General features: G+C 41.9%; 1 protein-coding gene across 3 annotated transcripts; it reads left to right on the top strand.

The window, feature by feature from the left end:
* The first annotated feature begins 144 nt into the window (after window positions 1-144).
* Window positions 145-14,235, top strand: C11H1orf162 (chromosome 11 C1orf162 homolog). Of its 3 annotated transcripts, none has more exons than XM_039460987.2 (7): window positions 145-2,221; window positions 9,066-9,145; window positions 11,748-11,795; window positions 12,549-12,618; window positions 13,057-13,151; window positions 13,447-13,496; window positions 13,704-14,235. In XM_039460987.2, the coding sequence occupies exons 3-7, from the start codon at window positions 11,759-11,761 to the stop codon at window positions 13,842-13,844; spliced, it is 393 nt and encodes a 130-aa protein (XP_039316921.1). In that variant the 5' UTR covers window positions 145-2,221; window positions 9,066-9,145; window positions 11,748-11,758; the 3' UTR covers window positions 13,845-14,235. The 3 variants fall into 3 exon arrangements, with proteins under 3 accessions (XP_039316921.1, XP_074237362.1, XP_074237363.1); XM_074381262.1 differs by having other exon boundaries at window positions 1,404-1,446; window positions 2,181-2,221; window positions 9,066-11,795; XM_074381261.1 differs by having other exon boundaries at window positions 9,066-11,795.
* The last annotated feature ends 1,836 nt before the right edge of the window (window positions 14,236-16,071 follow it).

Genomic DNA, 16,071 nt, shown 5'->3' with positions numbered 1-16,071 from the left:
TGTCATATAGGTAAAAATTAAAGATGTCATTGAACTACTGTCTTGTTTTTGAGACCATCCAGTGGTGAATTATTTCTGGCTGATATGAGATATGTAAAGCTTTGTAGTACTCTTAAAATAACTAAATGGAATATTATATATCAACGCATATCGTTGACTTTATTACCATTTTAGTAGTATGCCTGTAGAAAATATTATGGACTCAGTGTGTCATAAAATCACTCTTAAGAATCCAGCAGGCCAGGCACAGTGGCTTGCACCTATAATCCCTCCACTTTGGGAGGCTGAGACAGGCAGATCACTTGAAGTCAGGAGTTTGAGACCAGCCTGGCCAACTTAGTGAAACCCTATGCCTACTAAAAATACAAAAAGTTAGCTGGGCATGGTGGCAGGCACCTATAATCCTGCTTGGGTGGATTGAGAGGATCCTTGGGATCCTCTTGGGAGGCTGAGGCAGGAGAATTGCTTGAACCCAGGAGGCAGAGGTTGCAGTGAGTCAAGGTCACACCACTACACTCCAGCCTGGGTGACAGTGAGACTCTGTCTAGGGAAAAAAAAATCCAGCAGGCACCTATCAAGAACATCGAAAATAAGTGTTGGCGAGGATGTGGAGAAGTTGGAACTCTTGTTTTGGGTTCTTTAATTATTGAATTATTATATTTGGAAAATTTAATGATTTGGATTATTTAATCTAATTTAATTCCAATTTTTTTCTCTAATAGTTTGAGTTACTCTTTCTATTTTAGTGATCACACTAGAAATTTTAATATTTTAATCTCTCTTTTATGTTTTTATCTTGTTGTCTCTCTGTGTTATCTTTCCAGTCCACTGTTTTTCTCTTCAAATGTTTTAAACTTGTGATTTATCCCCACTACTGAATGTCTGTCTTAGTTCATTTATGCTTCTATGACAGAATACCTGCTGAGACCAGATAACTTAAAAAGAAAATACAATTAATTGCCGGGTGCAGTGGCACATGCCTGTAGTCCCACCTACTTGGGAGGCTGAGGTGGGAGGATTTCCCGAGTCCAGGAGTTCTGGGCTGTAGTGTTTTGCTGATTGGGTGTCCGAACTAAGTTCAGCATCACTATGGTGACCTCCAGGAGTGAGGGACCACCAGGTTGCCTAAGGAGGGGTGAACCAGTTCAGACTGGAAATGGAGCAGGTCAAAACTCCTGTGCTGGTCAGTAGTGGGATCGTACCTGTGAATAGCCACTGCACTCCAGCCTGGGCAACATAGCAAGATCCGGTCTCTTTTTAAAATAAAGATAAAAATAAAATACAATTAATTTTTCACAGTTCTGGGGGCTGGAAAGTCCAAGATCAAGGTGGCAGCCAGATCAGTGTCTGGTGAGGATTGCTCTCTGCTTCTGAGATGGTACCTTGCTTCTGTATCTTCTGGTGGGAAGGCATACTGTATCCTCACATGGCAGAAGAGACAGAAAGGTAAGAGAGGACTGTCTTCAAACTTGAGCCCTTTTGTAAGGATGCTAAATCCAATCAGGGGCAGGGTGCTCATGACTTAATCATCTACCAAAAGGCATCACCTCTCAATACCATCACAATACAGATTAAGATTCAACATGAATTTTGGAGGGGACACATTTAAACATAGCAATTTCTAATTTCAATAATAGGTGTTTGAGACAGAATGCTTGTTTCCAGGTACCACAAGGAAAAATTATCATTCAGACAGAAAATTTTCCCAGCAAGGCAATTTTACTTTCTGCAGAAAGGGCGCTCCTGTTAGCCATCTTGCCACGAGAGTACAATGAACAAAGGAAAGGCAGGAATATTTATTTCTTATGCATTGGGTCCTTACTGTTATATCAGATCTCCATTGTTTGGAGCCAGATCTCACAATCTAAACTGAACCCAATTGGCTAACAACTTAAAACTTTTCTAAATAAGTAAAGGCAATGGAGAACAAAGGAAAGAGGAAGTCCAGATAAGGAAGGGACATAGGCTGCAAGCTAGGACACGCCTGTGAGCACATTCAGCACAGATATTTTGATTAAAGTACAAGGACATGGAATGTACTACATGCCTGTGAGCATGTCTAACAGCTACATAGGCTAGGGCTTAACAAAGAGATATTAGCAAAAAGCAAGAAGGTTTTAAAGAAAGTTAGTCTTTGAAACAAACTAGTATTTCTAACATTTATTGTTATTTTTCTTTAGCAAGAAGGGAAACTTTGAAGAGGAACTTTTTACTTTCTACAGTAGGTTTAATATCTTTACATTCTATGTATTTCTTTTCAAATTTGCCTGATTATTTTAGTACTTTTTTGTTCCTTTGTTACACTTTCAATATCCATTTTATTTACTTAAAAATATTAAGCATATTTTAATTTTGGATATGATCATTCCTATACCTACAGTCTTTGCAAGTTTCTGTCTCTAACCTTTGTGGTTTGTTATTTCTGCTATCTCTTCCATGACGGCTTAATTACCTTTTGAGTTTTTGTGATTTGTCTTGTTGTTGGCTCATATTTATTGGAAATGTGTCTGTGGAAGTCTTTGACACCTGGTAGAAAAGGCATTTTTCTACAGATAATCTGCATTTTCTTCTCTTAGGGTCCAACTTAAACAACCAATGTTGTTGCTTAGAAATTTGAGGTCCATATAGAGTACAAAGTCTGGCCTAAAACCTCCTAAAGTTAGGTTTGTGGTTAGGAATGTCCAAGGAAAAGGTATTTTGTTTTGTTTTTCTTTTTATCCCCTTCTACCCAGAGCCAAGCTTGAGATAAGCAAGTATGACAGGTAGAATTCTACAATGCCCCATGATCTCTGCTCCCTTGTGTTACCCCAAGTATCATCCTCCCTCTCCTGAATGTGGGTGGGATCTGTGACTTGCATCTAATCAATAGAATATAGCAAAGGTGACAGGCTGTCACTCCCATCATGACATTATGTTATATACAACTTTGTCTTAACAGGCTGGAGAGACTTTTCTGTGGCATTCAAACTGCCATGTTGTAAACTGCCTATGGAGAGAACCACATGACAGGGAACTGTAGACATCTTCTAGGACCTGTGATTAGACTCCAGCTGACAACCAGTAAGAAGCCAGGGCCCTCAGTCATATAAGTCACAAGGAAATGAGTTCATCCAACAACTAGAGGGAATTTGGAAGCATATCTTCTTCTAGTCAAGCCTCTGATAACACCACAACCCCAGCCAATATCTGGATTCCAGCCTGGTGAAACCCTGATGTAGAGAACCTTGATAAAACATGTCCAAGCTTTTAACTCATAGAAACTATAAGATAAATGTGTATTGTTTTAAGCTTCTAAATGTGTGATAATATATTAGGCAGCAATAGAAAACGAATACAGCAAAGGTCTCTACCATCTCCACCTGTGGCATGGATTTTTTTCCTCATTCACCCAGCAGGGGTCCCTTTTCAGGGAGTGAATCCAAGTCGCCATCTTTGTGCACACTTTAGACTTGGTTTCCTAACCTTGCACACATGACCTTTAAACCCAACCTTCAGGTCACCAAAAATTGGTAGCTATACCCAGGGCAAATACCTACTTCAAGTCTCAATCAGCTTTCTTATCTCGTCCAGGATTTCCCACATCTACTTTAGCCATGTGTTTTTAAGTTATGGTGTTTAAAATATTTTATCCAACAAGTGTGGATGACAAGAGGATTTCTTTACATACCTAATCTGCTAAATGCCTGGGAATTTCCATTACTCATCAGCCCATTGAAAGTAAATTTCCTACTACTACCACAACCCAAGCTACTTAAGCAAAAAGTTATGATCTCTTAATTGCCAAATCCAGTCAACTCTTTCTAGTCCTCATGTTACTTGGCGTCTCTCTCAGCAGCATTTGGCACTGTTGGCCTCGACTGTTCCTTCCTTCCTCTCCTCCTCTAGTTTCTAATCACATATGCTTATGCTATTTCTACTGTCACTGTTTCTTCTCGATTTCCTTAGCTGACTCCCCTTTTTCTGCCTCCCTCTCTTAAATCTTGGTGCTCCTCAGAGTTCTATCCTAGGAATTTTATTCTCATTCTATAATACATACTGTATGTGGATTACCTTATCCATTCCTGTGGCTTCTACTATCATGTATATGCTGGTGACTGCCTAATCTATATCTCAAATTGTATTTGGAAAGATAGATTAGAAAGTGAGATGAGATAATAGCAATGTCACCCCTATGATCCCAGCTATTAGGGAGGCTGAAGCGAGAGGATAGCTCGAGCCCAGGAGTTCAAGAGCAGCTTGGGCAACATATAAGACCTGTCTTAAAAAAAAAAAAAAAAAGAAGAAGAAAGAAAAGAAAAGATCTACCCAAAATATCGGTAGCTTAATTTGGAAAAATTTACTTTTTGCTCATATAGAGTCTACTGCAGGTCCAAGTGACTCCCCAGAGAAACTGTCCTCCATATGCTGACTCAATGATCCAGGGTTAGAACTCTTACCTTCACCTTCCCATCACAAAATCTCCATAACTGCGCTGTTGTGGGAGGGGGTCAGAGGAGGTCTTGTGTCAGCATTTTAATGCTTTGACTAAATGGGACATGTATCACTTCATTCACTGCCCATTGGCCAGAACTTGTCACATGACATTACCCAACCACAAGGGACGGTCCACACAAGGAGAGAGCTGGTTATTGGTGAGAACTACAACTGCCTACCACACAACTCTAGATCTCTTTTGTGAACCCCAGATCTGTGCATACAACTGCTCTCTCAACATCTTTACCTGAATGTTCCACAGGCACCCCAAACCCAATGTGTCCAAAATTAAACTCATTGTTTTTTGCCAATCCTATAACCCCTTCTTTTATATTCTCAACGTTAGCTGATGGATACAATACAGGAAATGTAGTAATCGCCACCTCCCCTCTCTCTCTTACTTTCCTCTCACCCCTAATAAATGACTAGATTCATCACCCGTCTGCTCTACCTCTTCTCCATGGCCATTGCCTCTTTTCACTAGTTTCTCACTTGGAACTCTGCAACACCAAAGAATTCTTCACCCACTGTCTGGTACCTCACCAGTCCCCCGAGCTCTGTCGTCAAAACCCAATTGTGCTTGCGTTAGTCCTCTTCAGCAGTCTTTCCATTGCCTTTAAGGGTAAAATATGTTTAGGGCCCACCATTACCTGATCTTATCCTTCCTCTCCAGCCTTTCCTCTTCCATTCCCACCCTTATCCTCTCCTCGTTCTCCATAGCATCACCTATGGTGAAATACTTGCATTTCCCTAAACTCAACCAACGTGCCAAAGCATGCCTTTGTTCACTCTGTCCCTCTACCTGGAATACATTTCCGCCCTCGGTCTGCCTAGAAAATTATTCATCTTTCGAGGGGCAACTCAAACACTGTGTCCTCTACGAGGCTTTTCTTGACACCTATCCGCCCTCCTTACCGTGCAGTCAGATCCCTTTGTTCATTGTGTCTCACTCTATCCTATACAGATGTCTCACGTCTACATTTCATTATTTCATTATGCTTATTTATGTCACTGGCCAATCTGGAGCATACTTTTGTACATGAGCAAAGATACCTGTCTCTCTAGAAGAGACAGATCCTGCAAGTCGAGAACTATGTCTTAACTCATTATTGAATCTCCAGAGTTTGACAGGGTGTTTGGGTAGGTGCTCAGTAAATGTCTGATTAATTAGTTAATCCTCCCTCTAAGACTGGAACTACAGCTGTTTCCTTCTCTGGCTCCTCTTCCACCTTCTTGCCCTTTGGTGGTATCTTTGATCATAATCTGATTTTTTTTATCACCCATTGCTTTTGCTGCCACTTTTCTAAATATCTCTGAAATCCATATATATCTCTTCATCTCTCCACTGCTGCCATCCTGGTCCACGTCACTATTACCTTCCTCAACTAGATCACTGGAGTAATCTCTCAACTGGTCTATTCATATCTATTCTGGCTAACTTCCAGTCTGTTTGCTCCAGTTTTAGTGATTGCTCCAGAACGCAAACCTGATCTTGTCACCTTGTTTAACTATCTTTAGTACAGATAAACCCACTTCTCTTTTTTTTTTTGAGACGGAGTTTCGCTCTTGTTACCCAGGCTGGAGTGCAATGGCACGATCTCGGCTCACCGCAACCTCTGCCTCCTGGGTTCAGGCAATTCTCCTGCCTCAGCCTCCTGAGTAGCTGAGATTACAGGCACACACCACCATGCCCAGCTAACGTTTTCTATTTTTAGTAGAGACGGGGTTTCACCATGTTGACCAGGATGGTCTCGATCTCTTGACCTCGTGATCCACCCGCCTCGGCCTCCCAAAGTGCTGGGATTACAGGCTTGAGCCACCGCGCCCGGCAAACCCACTTCTCTTAAAGTCAAAAGTTCTGGAGGACTGGCCCTTCCTGCCTATTCAACCTCATCCTCCTCGTGCTCCACCCTCTGTCCCCACCCCACCCCAGTGCCACCTCACATACTTCCTCTTTCAGCTTTTGTCACGGTAGTCTTTACCCCCCCCCCCGCCAACCCCCGCTTCAACTTCCTACCCTCTTTCTGGCACAGGGCTTTTAAATGTTCTATTTCCTCTGAATTTTCCTTTCCTTTTGGTCTAGCGGAACTCTAACTCACATTTCAGATTTCTGTTGGGTTGTTTTGTGTTTTGGCTCTAAGAAGTCTTCCCTGGTCCTCTTCTCCTTTATTGTAGGCATTGATGGCACGGGGCCCTGATCCTTCACAGCACACGTAACAGTCACAATTTACCATTTCTTTGTGTGGTAAGGGCCTCCTTTGCTAGTCTGAAAGTTCCATGAAGGCAGGCCCTCATGCTCATCATAATATCCTCAAAGCTTAGAATAGTACATAGCACATAGTAAATGTTCAGTAAGTGTTTTTGGAGTAAGTGAATGAAGAAATGAATTATCTGAGCAACCGAGATCCAAAAACTTGAAGTAATCATTGACTCATCCTACTATTTTATGCCCCATATCCAGGTCCCAAGTTATACGTCCTCCAATGTTATGATCCCCGTGGTTTCCTTCCTACTCCTGCAGCCTGCACCCTTACTACACAATACCCAGAACATCACCATGCCCTCTAGCTTGTCTCTATCCACAATTTATCTTATATGATATTATATAATCTGTCATAAAGGCTGTTTATCATGTTATATCTCAATCAAAAAGATTTAGTGCTTTTTTTAAAAAAAATATTTTAACTATATCTTGCTTGAATTTAAAGCTCCTCACCATCTGGCTGTAATCCATCTATGTAAACTATTTTGTTTTATTTTGGTTTTTTTTTGTTTTGTTTTGTTTTGTTTGAGACAGAGTTTTGCTCTTGTTACCCAGGCTGGAGTGCAATGGCACGATCTCGGCTCACCGCAACCTCCGCCTCCTGGGTTCAGGCAATTCTCCTGCCTCAGCCTCCTGAGTAGCTGGGATTACAGGCACGCGCCACCATGCCCAGCTAATTTTTTGTATTTTTAGTAGAGACAGGGTTTCACCATGTTGACCAGGATGGTCTCGATCTCTCGACCTCGTGATCCACCCGCCTCGGCCTCCCAAAGTGCTGGGATTACAGGCTTGAGCCACCGCGCCCGGCTTATGTAAACTATTTTTTATCTCCCACCCTCTCCAAATGCGCCACTCTATTTATTTATTTTATTTATTTATTTAAGAATTCTGTCACTCAGGCTGAAGTGCAATGGCATGATTGTGACTCACTGCAGCCTGAAACTCCTGGGCTCAAAGGATCCTCCTGCCTCAGCCTCCCAAAGTGCGGAATTACAAGAGTCAACCACCACACCCACTCATAATGTCCCACTTTTGAACTGTGCTGATATCCCAGAAATACATCACTTGAATTTCAGCAGCTAACCTGGGCCTGGGCACCCCTCCCGCAGCCCTTTCTCCCTCCATCCACCCAAAGCCTATCCGTGCTCAAGGTTTACCTGCATGCATCCTTGCCTGATTTCTCCAGCTCCACCAGCTGTCAGTTACTCTTCTCTCCACCTGAAAACCTCTTCCCCAGACTCTGTGCCTGGCCAGCTCCGTCTCATCCTCGAGTTCTCTAAGTGGAAGTGTCCACTCCTTAGAGAAGCCTTCCCCAGTCCTCCATCTTCTCTAAAGACATTCTCCCAGTGTATTCTCTCCAGCTAGGACTCTGTTTCTTCCCTTCATGGTCCTTAATGCAATGTGTCATTGACTTATCATTTACTTGTTTTTCATTTCTCTTCTCAATTAAGTGGTAGAGTCCGTGAGCCAAGGAACTTTTCTACCTTGCTCTCCAAAAAACCTATAACACCTGGTCAGATGTAGTGACTCACGCCTGTAAATCCCAGCACTTTGGGAGGCCAAGGGAGGTAGAACAGTTGAGGTCAGGAGTTTGAGACCAGCCTGACCAACATGGTGAAACTCATCTCTACTGAAAATATAAAATTAGCCAGGAGTGGTGGCTCATGCCTGTAATCCCAGCTACTTGGGAGGCTGAGGCAGGAGAATCACTTGAGCCCAGGAGGTGGAGATTGCAGTGAGCCCAGATGGCATCACTGCCCTTCAGCCTGGGTGACAAGTGTGAAACTCCTTCTAAAAAAAAAATAATAATAATCCTATAACCAGCCCACTGTATGGCCTATAGCATTTACTTAGTAAGTATATTATTAATATTATTTTACAAATAAATATTTATAAAGAAATGATTCACCTTCCCTTTGAAGGGATCTCAACACTCTGAACACATTTGAAGTCTGCACAGCTAGTACTTAACTCCTAACACTGTTTGCTCTTCATTTTTCATTATCAGCCTCATCTCCCTGGTTGGAATAGATGAGACTATAAGGCTTTTGATGACAATGATAATGTCATAATGATGCGCCCTCCACAGAAAATCTGGCACGGTGGTTAAAGTAAATAATAAATATTTAATTAGCAAGAAACCTGTCTCGTCTCCATATGTTCTGGCATTCATGTGTCAGACACAAAGGAACACAAAAGGAAGATCAAAAAATCCTAACGTTGACATCAAAGAGGAAGTCTACCCTTGAGTTTAGATCTTTGTGACACACAATGTGATGCTGGCAGTGGCAGAGGTAGTAATCTTTATTTCGTCATTTCTGAAACATAGGAAGCAAACATAGTAACGGAAGCAAATGAAGTGCTCAGTCCTAAACAATTGCGTCTTATGACCGGGCGTTTTCTTGAAAGGTAAATAAATGCATTTACCATATGCTTTTAATCTAGATTAAATAATTGCTCACCAAAAGTAAGTGTCATCTAATTGTTAGTGGTTTCTATCACCTGTTTTATTTGGTGTGGGAAGGGCTGTATTTGAATGGTTCTATTTAGTTGATGTGTTTTACAGCAATCAGTAAGATTCTCCAGTGTTGGATGAAACGTGAAAAAGTAAATATAGCACCATTTCTATTTTAATGTATGCTTCTGCCAAATGTTTGGGTTGTGCTGAAAGGGAAATGTGTTTCCTGCTTTTTTTGGCCTGGATTTGTGAGTAGCTATTTCCCTGTGGTATTGCGTGATGATTTTGTCCATTTATGTGAAAGTTAGGGTGGGGTGGCCTGATGCTTTTACGGAGGCTACGGTAACATTTTTGTAAATGCAGAACTACTGATGTGAAGGTCAGGATTTTACAGAAACCTATGATCAAATCTTCTTCCACCTCCCCAGTGACAAAGCCTGGTGTAAGCTCATATTCTATTTAGCACCAACATATATTTCAATATTTTAAAAATATTATCTCAATATTTTATGATGGTCTGCAAAGAGCACCATTGACTTACAAGTTAGAAAAGCAGCAAAAAAAGCTGAGAAAAATTACCACTACCGATTCTGCTGTGGACTAGGGCCTTCCTGTTCTCATGGCTCAGACTCCTCATCACATTTTCCTGTTGGCCCCTTTCTTATTGTCTGACATTGCCTGATCTAAAAATGTTTGGTGAATTGTAAGGTACTTGGCAGTGTTGCTGTTGTAACAGGTACATGGAGATAAGGTATCCTCCGTACCCTCCCACAGATCCAAGGACTTGGAAGTTAACTTTTGAGAGCTGAACAATACAACAATAAATAATTGATGGCACTTGTTTAAATAAATGACCTTAAAATATAGAATAAATAACAAAGCCAAAACATTTTCCCATGAGTTTGCCTAAATATGAAGTAAAATTGTGGCCTCCTAAAGAAAAAAAATCGCCGGGCGCGGTGGCTCAAGCCTGTAATCCCAGCACTTTGGGAGGCCGAGGCGGGTGGATCACGAGGTCAAGAGATCGAGACCATCCTGGTCAACATGGTAAAACCCCGTCTCTACTAAAAATACAAAAAAATCAGCTGGGCATGGTGGCGCGTGCCTGTAATCCCAGCTACTCAGGAGGCTGAGGCAGGAGAATTGCCTGAACCCAGGAGGCAGAGGTTGCGGTGAGCCGAGATCGCGCCGTTGCACTCCAGCCTGGGTAACAAGAGCGAAACTCCGTCTCAAAAAAAAAAAAAAAGAAAAAGAAAAAGAAAAAAGAAAAAAAATCAGGGATGCACGCAATGTTTTACGCACAAAAATATCTGTTTCATTGTTATTGATTTAAATAAAAATGGAAACAATTCTATAAATTAGTGGGGAATCCAATAAGCAAATAGCTATAATGGAAAGACCTATCGCCACTAAAAATGTTATAAAAAGTTTTTAGTGACATAGAAGAATGCGTATGATAAAATGCTGATTTAGAAAGGAAGATATAACTTCTTGTATAAAGAAATATCTCAACTAGCTTTTTAAAAAATGCATGGAAGTATGGCTAAAAGGAAAGACACTAAAAATATTAATGGGTAGTAGGGAGTTTGGGTGATTTCACTTTTCTGTCTTTAGATACTTTATACGTTTTGATATAAAGCCTAGGCAAGAATATTGGCAGACTTGAGAAGACAATACGTGAACAGATTAGAAGTCTCTAATGAGGCCTAGAGTAAGGGTCTCCAAGAGCAGGTTTATCAAAGTCTACGCAGCAATGCCAGGGAAGAGTAAGGTTGATACATCAGACCTAGTTGGCAGTCAATATAAATATCATCCATTCATTTTCTCTCATACTTACTTCAGTGCTTACCAAGCAAAATTATGATTTTTTTATTGGCATTCTTACATGTTCTGATAGGCAAAATTCACTGGTTGCACCAATGTATACCTTACATTAATTCAATTCAGCTTATACATCGGTCTCCTGTGAGTTGGTTGGTGGGAATCAGTTCTGGAGAAATCAGTCAATTCTTGGTGCCCTGATAAGAAGATCAAATTGCTGGATCTGCAAACCTGAAGGCTGGCTGCTGAGCTGCAGAAACACCCCAGAGTTGTTGACCACTGACGAGTGGTCTGTGACCACTGATGGCACCAGAACACCTACAAATTGCCTCTCATTGTCACTACTCTTACATGACAATCACAGTCATATAAGAGTATAAGGCCCCTCAGCTGCCTCTCCCTTTTTTTTTGGAGATGGAGATTCGCTCTTGTTACCCAGGCTGGAGTGCAATGGCACGATCTCGGCTCACCGCAACCTCCACCTCCTGGGTTCAGGCAATTCTCCTGCCTCAGCCTCCTGAGTAGCTGGGATTACAGGCACACGCCACCATGCCCAGCTAATTTTTTGTATTTTTAGTAGAGACAGGGTTTCACCTTGTTGACCAGGATGGTCTCGATCTCTCGACCTCGTGATCCACCCGCCTCGGCCTCCCAAAGTGCTGGGATTACAGGCTTGAGCCACCGTGCCCGGCCCCTTCCAAGCTTTCTAAGAGATACCTTTTTTGTTCTCAGGGGATGACAGCATGGGAGGAAATAACTCCACACCTAAACCCGTCACTGGTGAGTTTACGACAGGAATAATTATTTGCTTCACTTCTGAGCTGAAAGAACTAGAAATGGTGCTGAAGGGCTGTCATGGAAAGGCACTAGCATTTCTGAAGTTGGAAGATTCTGATTTTACCATGACACAGAATCTAATGCCGGGAGGGGTGAAAGGCGGAACCATAGAGAACTACCTGGCCCTCCAAATCAGAGTAAAAGGTGTATCTGCTTGATATCAAACTAGCTGGGTCCTGCTCCCCTATTTGTGGTGTAAGTATTGCGAAAACCACTGTGTTTTGGGCTAGGCACTGTTAACCGCTGCCCTGCAAAAAAAAAAAAAAAAAAAAAAAAAAAAAAAAGCAAAAAAAAGGGCAGCAGTTTCAAGGTCAAATTCCCCAAGACTTTGGGAAACATTTATTCTGTTTCTCCCTAGCTGGGAGATGCTTTCCTTAGGTCGGGAGCATATCTCTTCAGGGATTCCTGTTAAAATCTTTGAGGAAGGCAACACCTGAGATGTTTTTATTTATCAAAGGGACACTAGGCTTGTATTTCATTTATGCAGCTGGTTGATTTTTAAGTTCCAGTTCTAATTTGCATTTAAAAGTACTTGGAATCTAAAAACTATAATGTTCTCCCATTTTTATAAGAGTTGCAGCCCCATCCTTAATTTCCACCGGTTGCTTGGGCAGAATGGGGCACCTGGGGACACTTAAGCTGGAAGGATATCACGGAAAACGCAGATACACTAATTCCTTTTGTGTTTTCTTGTAGAAAGACAAGACAATCTCTCCACAGCAGCCCCAACAACTAGCTCTGTACCCTGTCTCTCCAACCACCGCAAGTAAATGAGCATTCTCTCATCTCTTTCACCTTGTACCACATGGGATTTGATATTGTGTTGACAGCTTTGGCTTGGGGACTTGGTCAGGGAGTCTGGGGAGAAAGGACCAGAAACAGTAAAGGAACAAAGTCAGTTTGTGATCTCAGGAGTATGGCTCTTAACCTGGCATCCCCTAAGCTTATAAGTAAAATTTGCTGGGTGGGGAATGATAAACATTGTGTGAGTTGACGGAGGGGTAGGGGGAGAGGCCACAGCTTTCACTGGGGCCTCAAATGGATGTGAAACTCAAAAGCAAAAGCTAGAAACCACTGGGTCTATTAACCAGTATGAAAACCATTTCAGGAGTCCATCCATAGGCAGGAAAAGTTACCCTCTGACCTTTCGGAAAGGCCTTCAAAAGTCCAACAGTTCATCCTCTCCCTTTCTTTGCCAAAACAGCAAAGAACATTTAATCCTTGCCTTTTGTGTTGGGGTTCTACTGACGCTGCTGCTGATGGCCTTTATCTTCCTCATCATAAAGAGCTACAGAAAATGTAAGCAGTCTCCAGGGGATAGGACAGCCCTTCTTTCTCTGCCACTGAGACTAGAATTAGCTATGAGTGAGTAGCGGGAGGAGGTGGGGGAGGGTGCAGTGTGATAAAACCTGCTTAGCCCACCCTGTCTGCAGACTGAGAACTTGAAACCCTTCATTTTTCTTCTACCCTGCCCTCCCCACCTGCCAACTCCTCCTCCCCACCCCACCCTTCACCCAAGATTGAAGGGAGAGGCTTCCCATTTCTCCAGGCTCATTGCTAAGATGGGTCCCTCTTCTTTCTGGCACTACGGCAGGTCACCCCAAGCCCCAAGCCCTGGATCCTCACACAGATCCTCCGGCCATGGTAAGACAACCACACTGTTTTGAGGACACTGAAAAGTCACTGTCATTGGATTTCCCCTGCACACTCTGCATTATCTACTAGAATGGTGGTATCGATTTCCAGATACTGGGCAAGGGATTCTTTGACCACAGTGCTCAGGTTGCTTCTAAAGAGTAACCTTTTGCTCCAAACTGAACTCACTCATTCCTCCTTTTTCTCCCACTGCAGCTTTCATCCATCCCAGAGGAATCCCTTGCCTGTGCTAACATGACTTTCAAACACTCAGAAGAAAAGAGCAATCACTCGGCTGAGAACCGTTCTGCAGACTTCGACCCCATTGTCTATGCTCAAATTATCGTAAAGAACTGACCCGGCTTTTCCAATGACACTTGAATCCACTTCCTCTCCTCTCAGCTCCATCTTCACACATCACTTTCCCTTTTTTACAAATGTTGGACCAACACCCAGATAAAACCGCAGTCGGAGTTGTTTAGGTGTGATCTGGCAATGCTGTCTAGCAGCTTTGAAGACCAATGGTCAGTCTTTTCCTGGACAGAGAAAAGACGGATGACCCTCCCACTTGAAATGACAGCCTCTGAGGCCGTTGGGGGCATAGACTGCCTTCCTTGTACCCTTCCAAAGTGTGCGGTACGGAGCTCAGTGAACAGATATTTGCCCAGTATCATGAATCAGCTTGGGAGGAGTCAACCAAATGAACAATCTACCAGGAATTCCAAATAAAAGCAACCCCCCATAGTGCTACCTCCCTCTTTATTATTTATTTGTCTGTTCCTGCCACCTTCTCCAGAGGTCAAGACTAAAAGTCCATAGCTCATTCACAGCCATTAAAGGTGACGGCACTTGGAAACAAGGTCAGATTTGATTGGGGTGAAGGTCTCAAACTCTGCCACTAACTAGCTGCATTCATTTAGGCAAGCTTGTTGAACTTTTCAAGCCTCACGTTTTTCATCTTGAAAACAGAGATAACACTTAACACTAATATTTAGCATGAGTATTAAATGAAATATCTTATACATAAGCATTACATACATCCCAGAATTCTACACAAATACAAGGTCTCTACTGTATAAAAGCACTACGTAAATGGAGATTTTCACCTTTGTCCTATAGCATTAGAGAGATGCATAACAATATTATATGAAAACCAGAGATAAAGATGAATCTAACATTAATTCCCCCCAAATCCTAATGAATAATCACATATAAAATGCCATTATAAAAGAGCTGTATCGCTTAATGATATGCATTATTTTTATTTTTTATTTTTTTTTGTATTTGGGCTCTGGGGTATAAGTGCATGTCCTGCATCCTGCAGGACTGTCGCATAGGTACGTACATGCCATGGTGCTTTGCTGTCTCCATCCGCCCCTGCCCCCTCATCACCTACATCAGGCATTTCTCCCGATGTTATCCCTTCCCATCCTCCCCCTCAAACTGTCCCTCCCCTTCCCTCCACTCCCCCCTCCACCTAGCCCTGTGAGTGCTATTCCCTTCCCTGTGCCCAAGACACTTGTTGATATTTATAATGGCATTTTTATAGCAGGCTTTCCGGTTTTTGCCAGAAAGCTTCCCCGCAAAAAAAAAAAAAAGAAAAGAAAAAAAGCATCCGATGAGTCCCAAAGGTGAACAACAACAAAATATCAATAAGATTATTTTTCGCTAGGCAAGCTTACTCTAAATTTCCTATGTGAACAATAAATGAAACAGCAAATTCAGGAAAATGTATAAAAATAAGTAAATAATAAATAAAAGTTATGTGAGAAGGCTAGCCCTTGCAGCTAACTAAAGTGCCTGTTTTATTAAGCATGACAAATTAAAGCAATATGGTATTGGTGCATGAGTAAATTAATCGATCGAATAGAATTTAAAGACCAGAAATTGACCAAAACACATAAGGAAATTTAGTGTATCATGAAGATGGCATATGAAATCATTTGGGAGAAATTGGTTTATTCAATAAATGAATTAAGATATATAGGTAACCTTGTAAATGAAAATAAAGTAGGATCCATATTTCACTTCTTATGTGATAATACATTCCAGATATGTCAAAAATGTAACTGTAAAAAATCATAAAGCACTAGAAGAAAACATGGGAGAATTTTAAAAAATATTTTTGTAGAGCATACCTTTGAATATATGTCACAAAGCCCAGAAATCAGAAAAGATTAACTTGACTTCCAAAGTACCATTAAAAAGTCAAAAGACAGGGCCGGGTGCGGTGGCTCACGCCTGTAATCCCAGCACTTTGGGAGGCCAAGGTGGGTGGATCACAAGGTCAAGAGATCGAGACCATCCTGGTCAATGTGGTGAAACCCCGTCTCTACTAAAAGTACAAAAAACTAGCTGGGCATGGTGGCACATGCCTGTAATCCCAGCTACTCAGGAGGTTGAGGCAGGAGAATTGCCTGAACCCAGGAGATGGAGGTTGCGGTGAGCCGAGATCATGCCATTGCACTCCAGCCTGGGTAACAGGAGTGAAACTCTGTCTCAAAAAAAAAAAAAAAAAAAGACAAAAGACAAATGACAAGCGTAGGAAACACTTGCAAAGTGTCTTATAGACAAATAAAGATTT

Source organism: Saimiri boliviensis, chromosome 11 (assembly GCF_048565385.1).
Source record: "Saimiri boliviensis isolate mSaiBol1 chromosome 11, mSaiBol1.pri, whole genome shotgun sequence".
NCBI lineage: Eukaryota > Metazoa > Chordata > Mammalia > Primates > Cebidae > Saimiri > Saimiri boliviensis.
The sequence above is the reverse complement of the archived record's forward strand: the minus strand, read 5'-3'. Positions and strand labels throughout refer to the sequence as shown.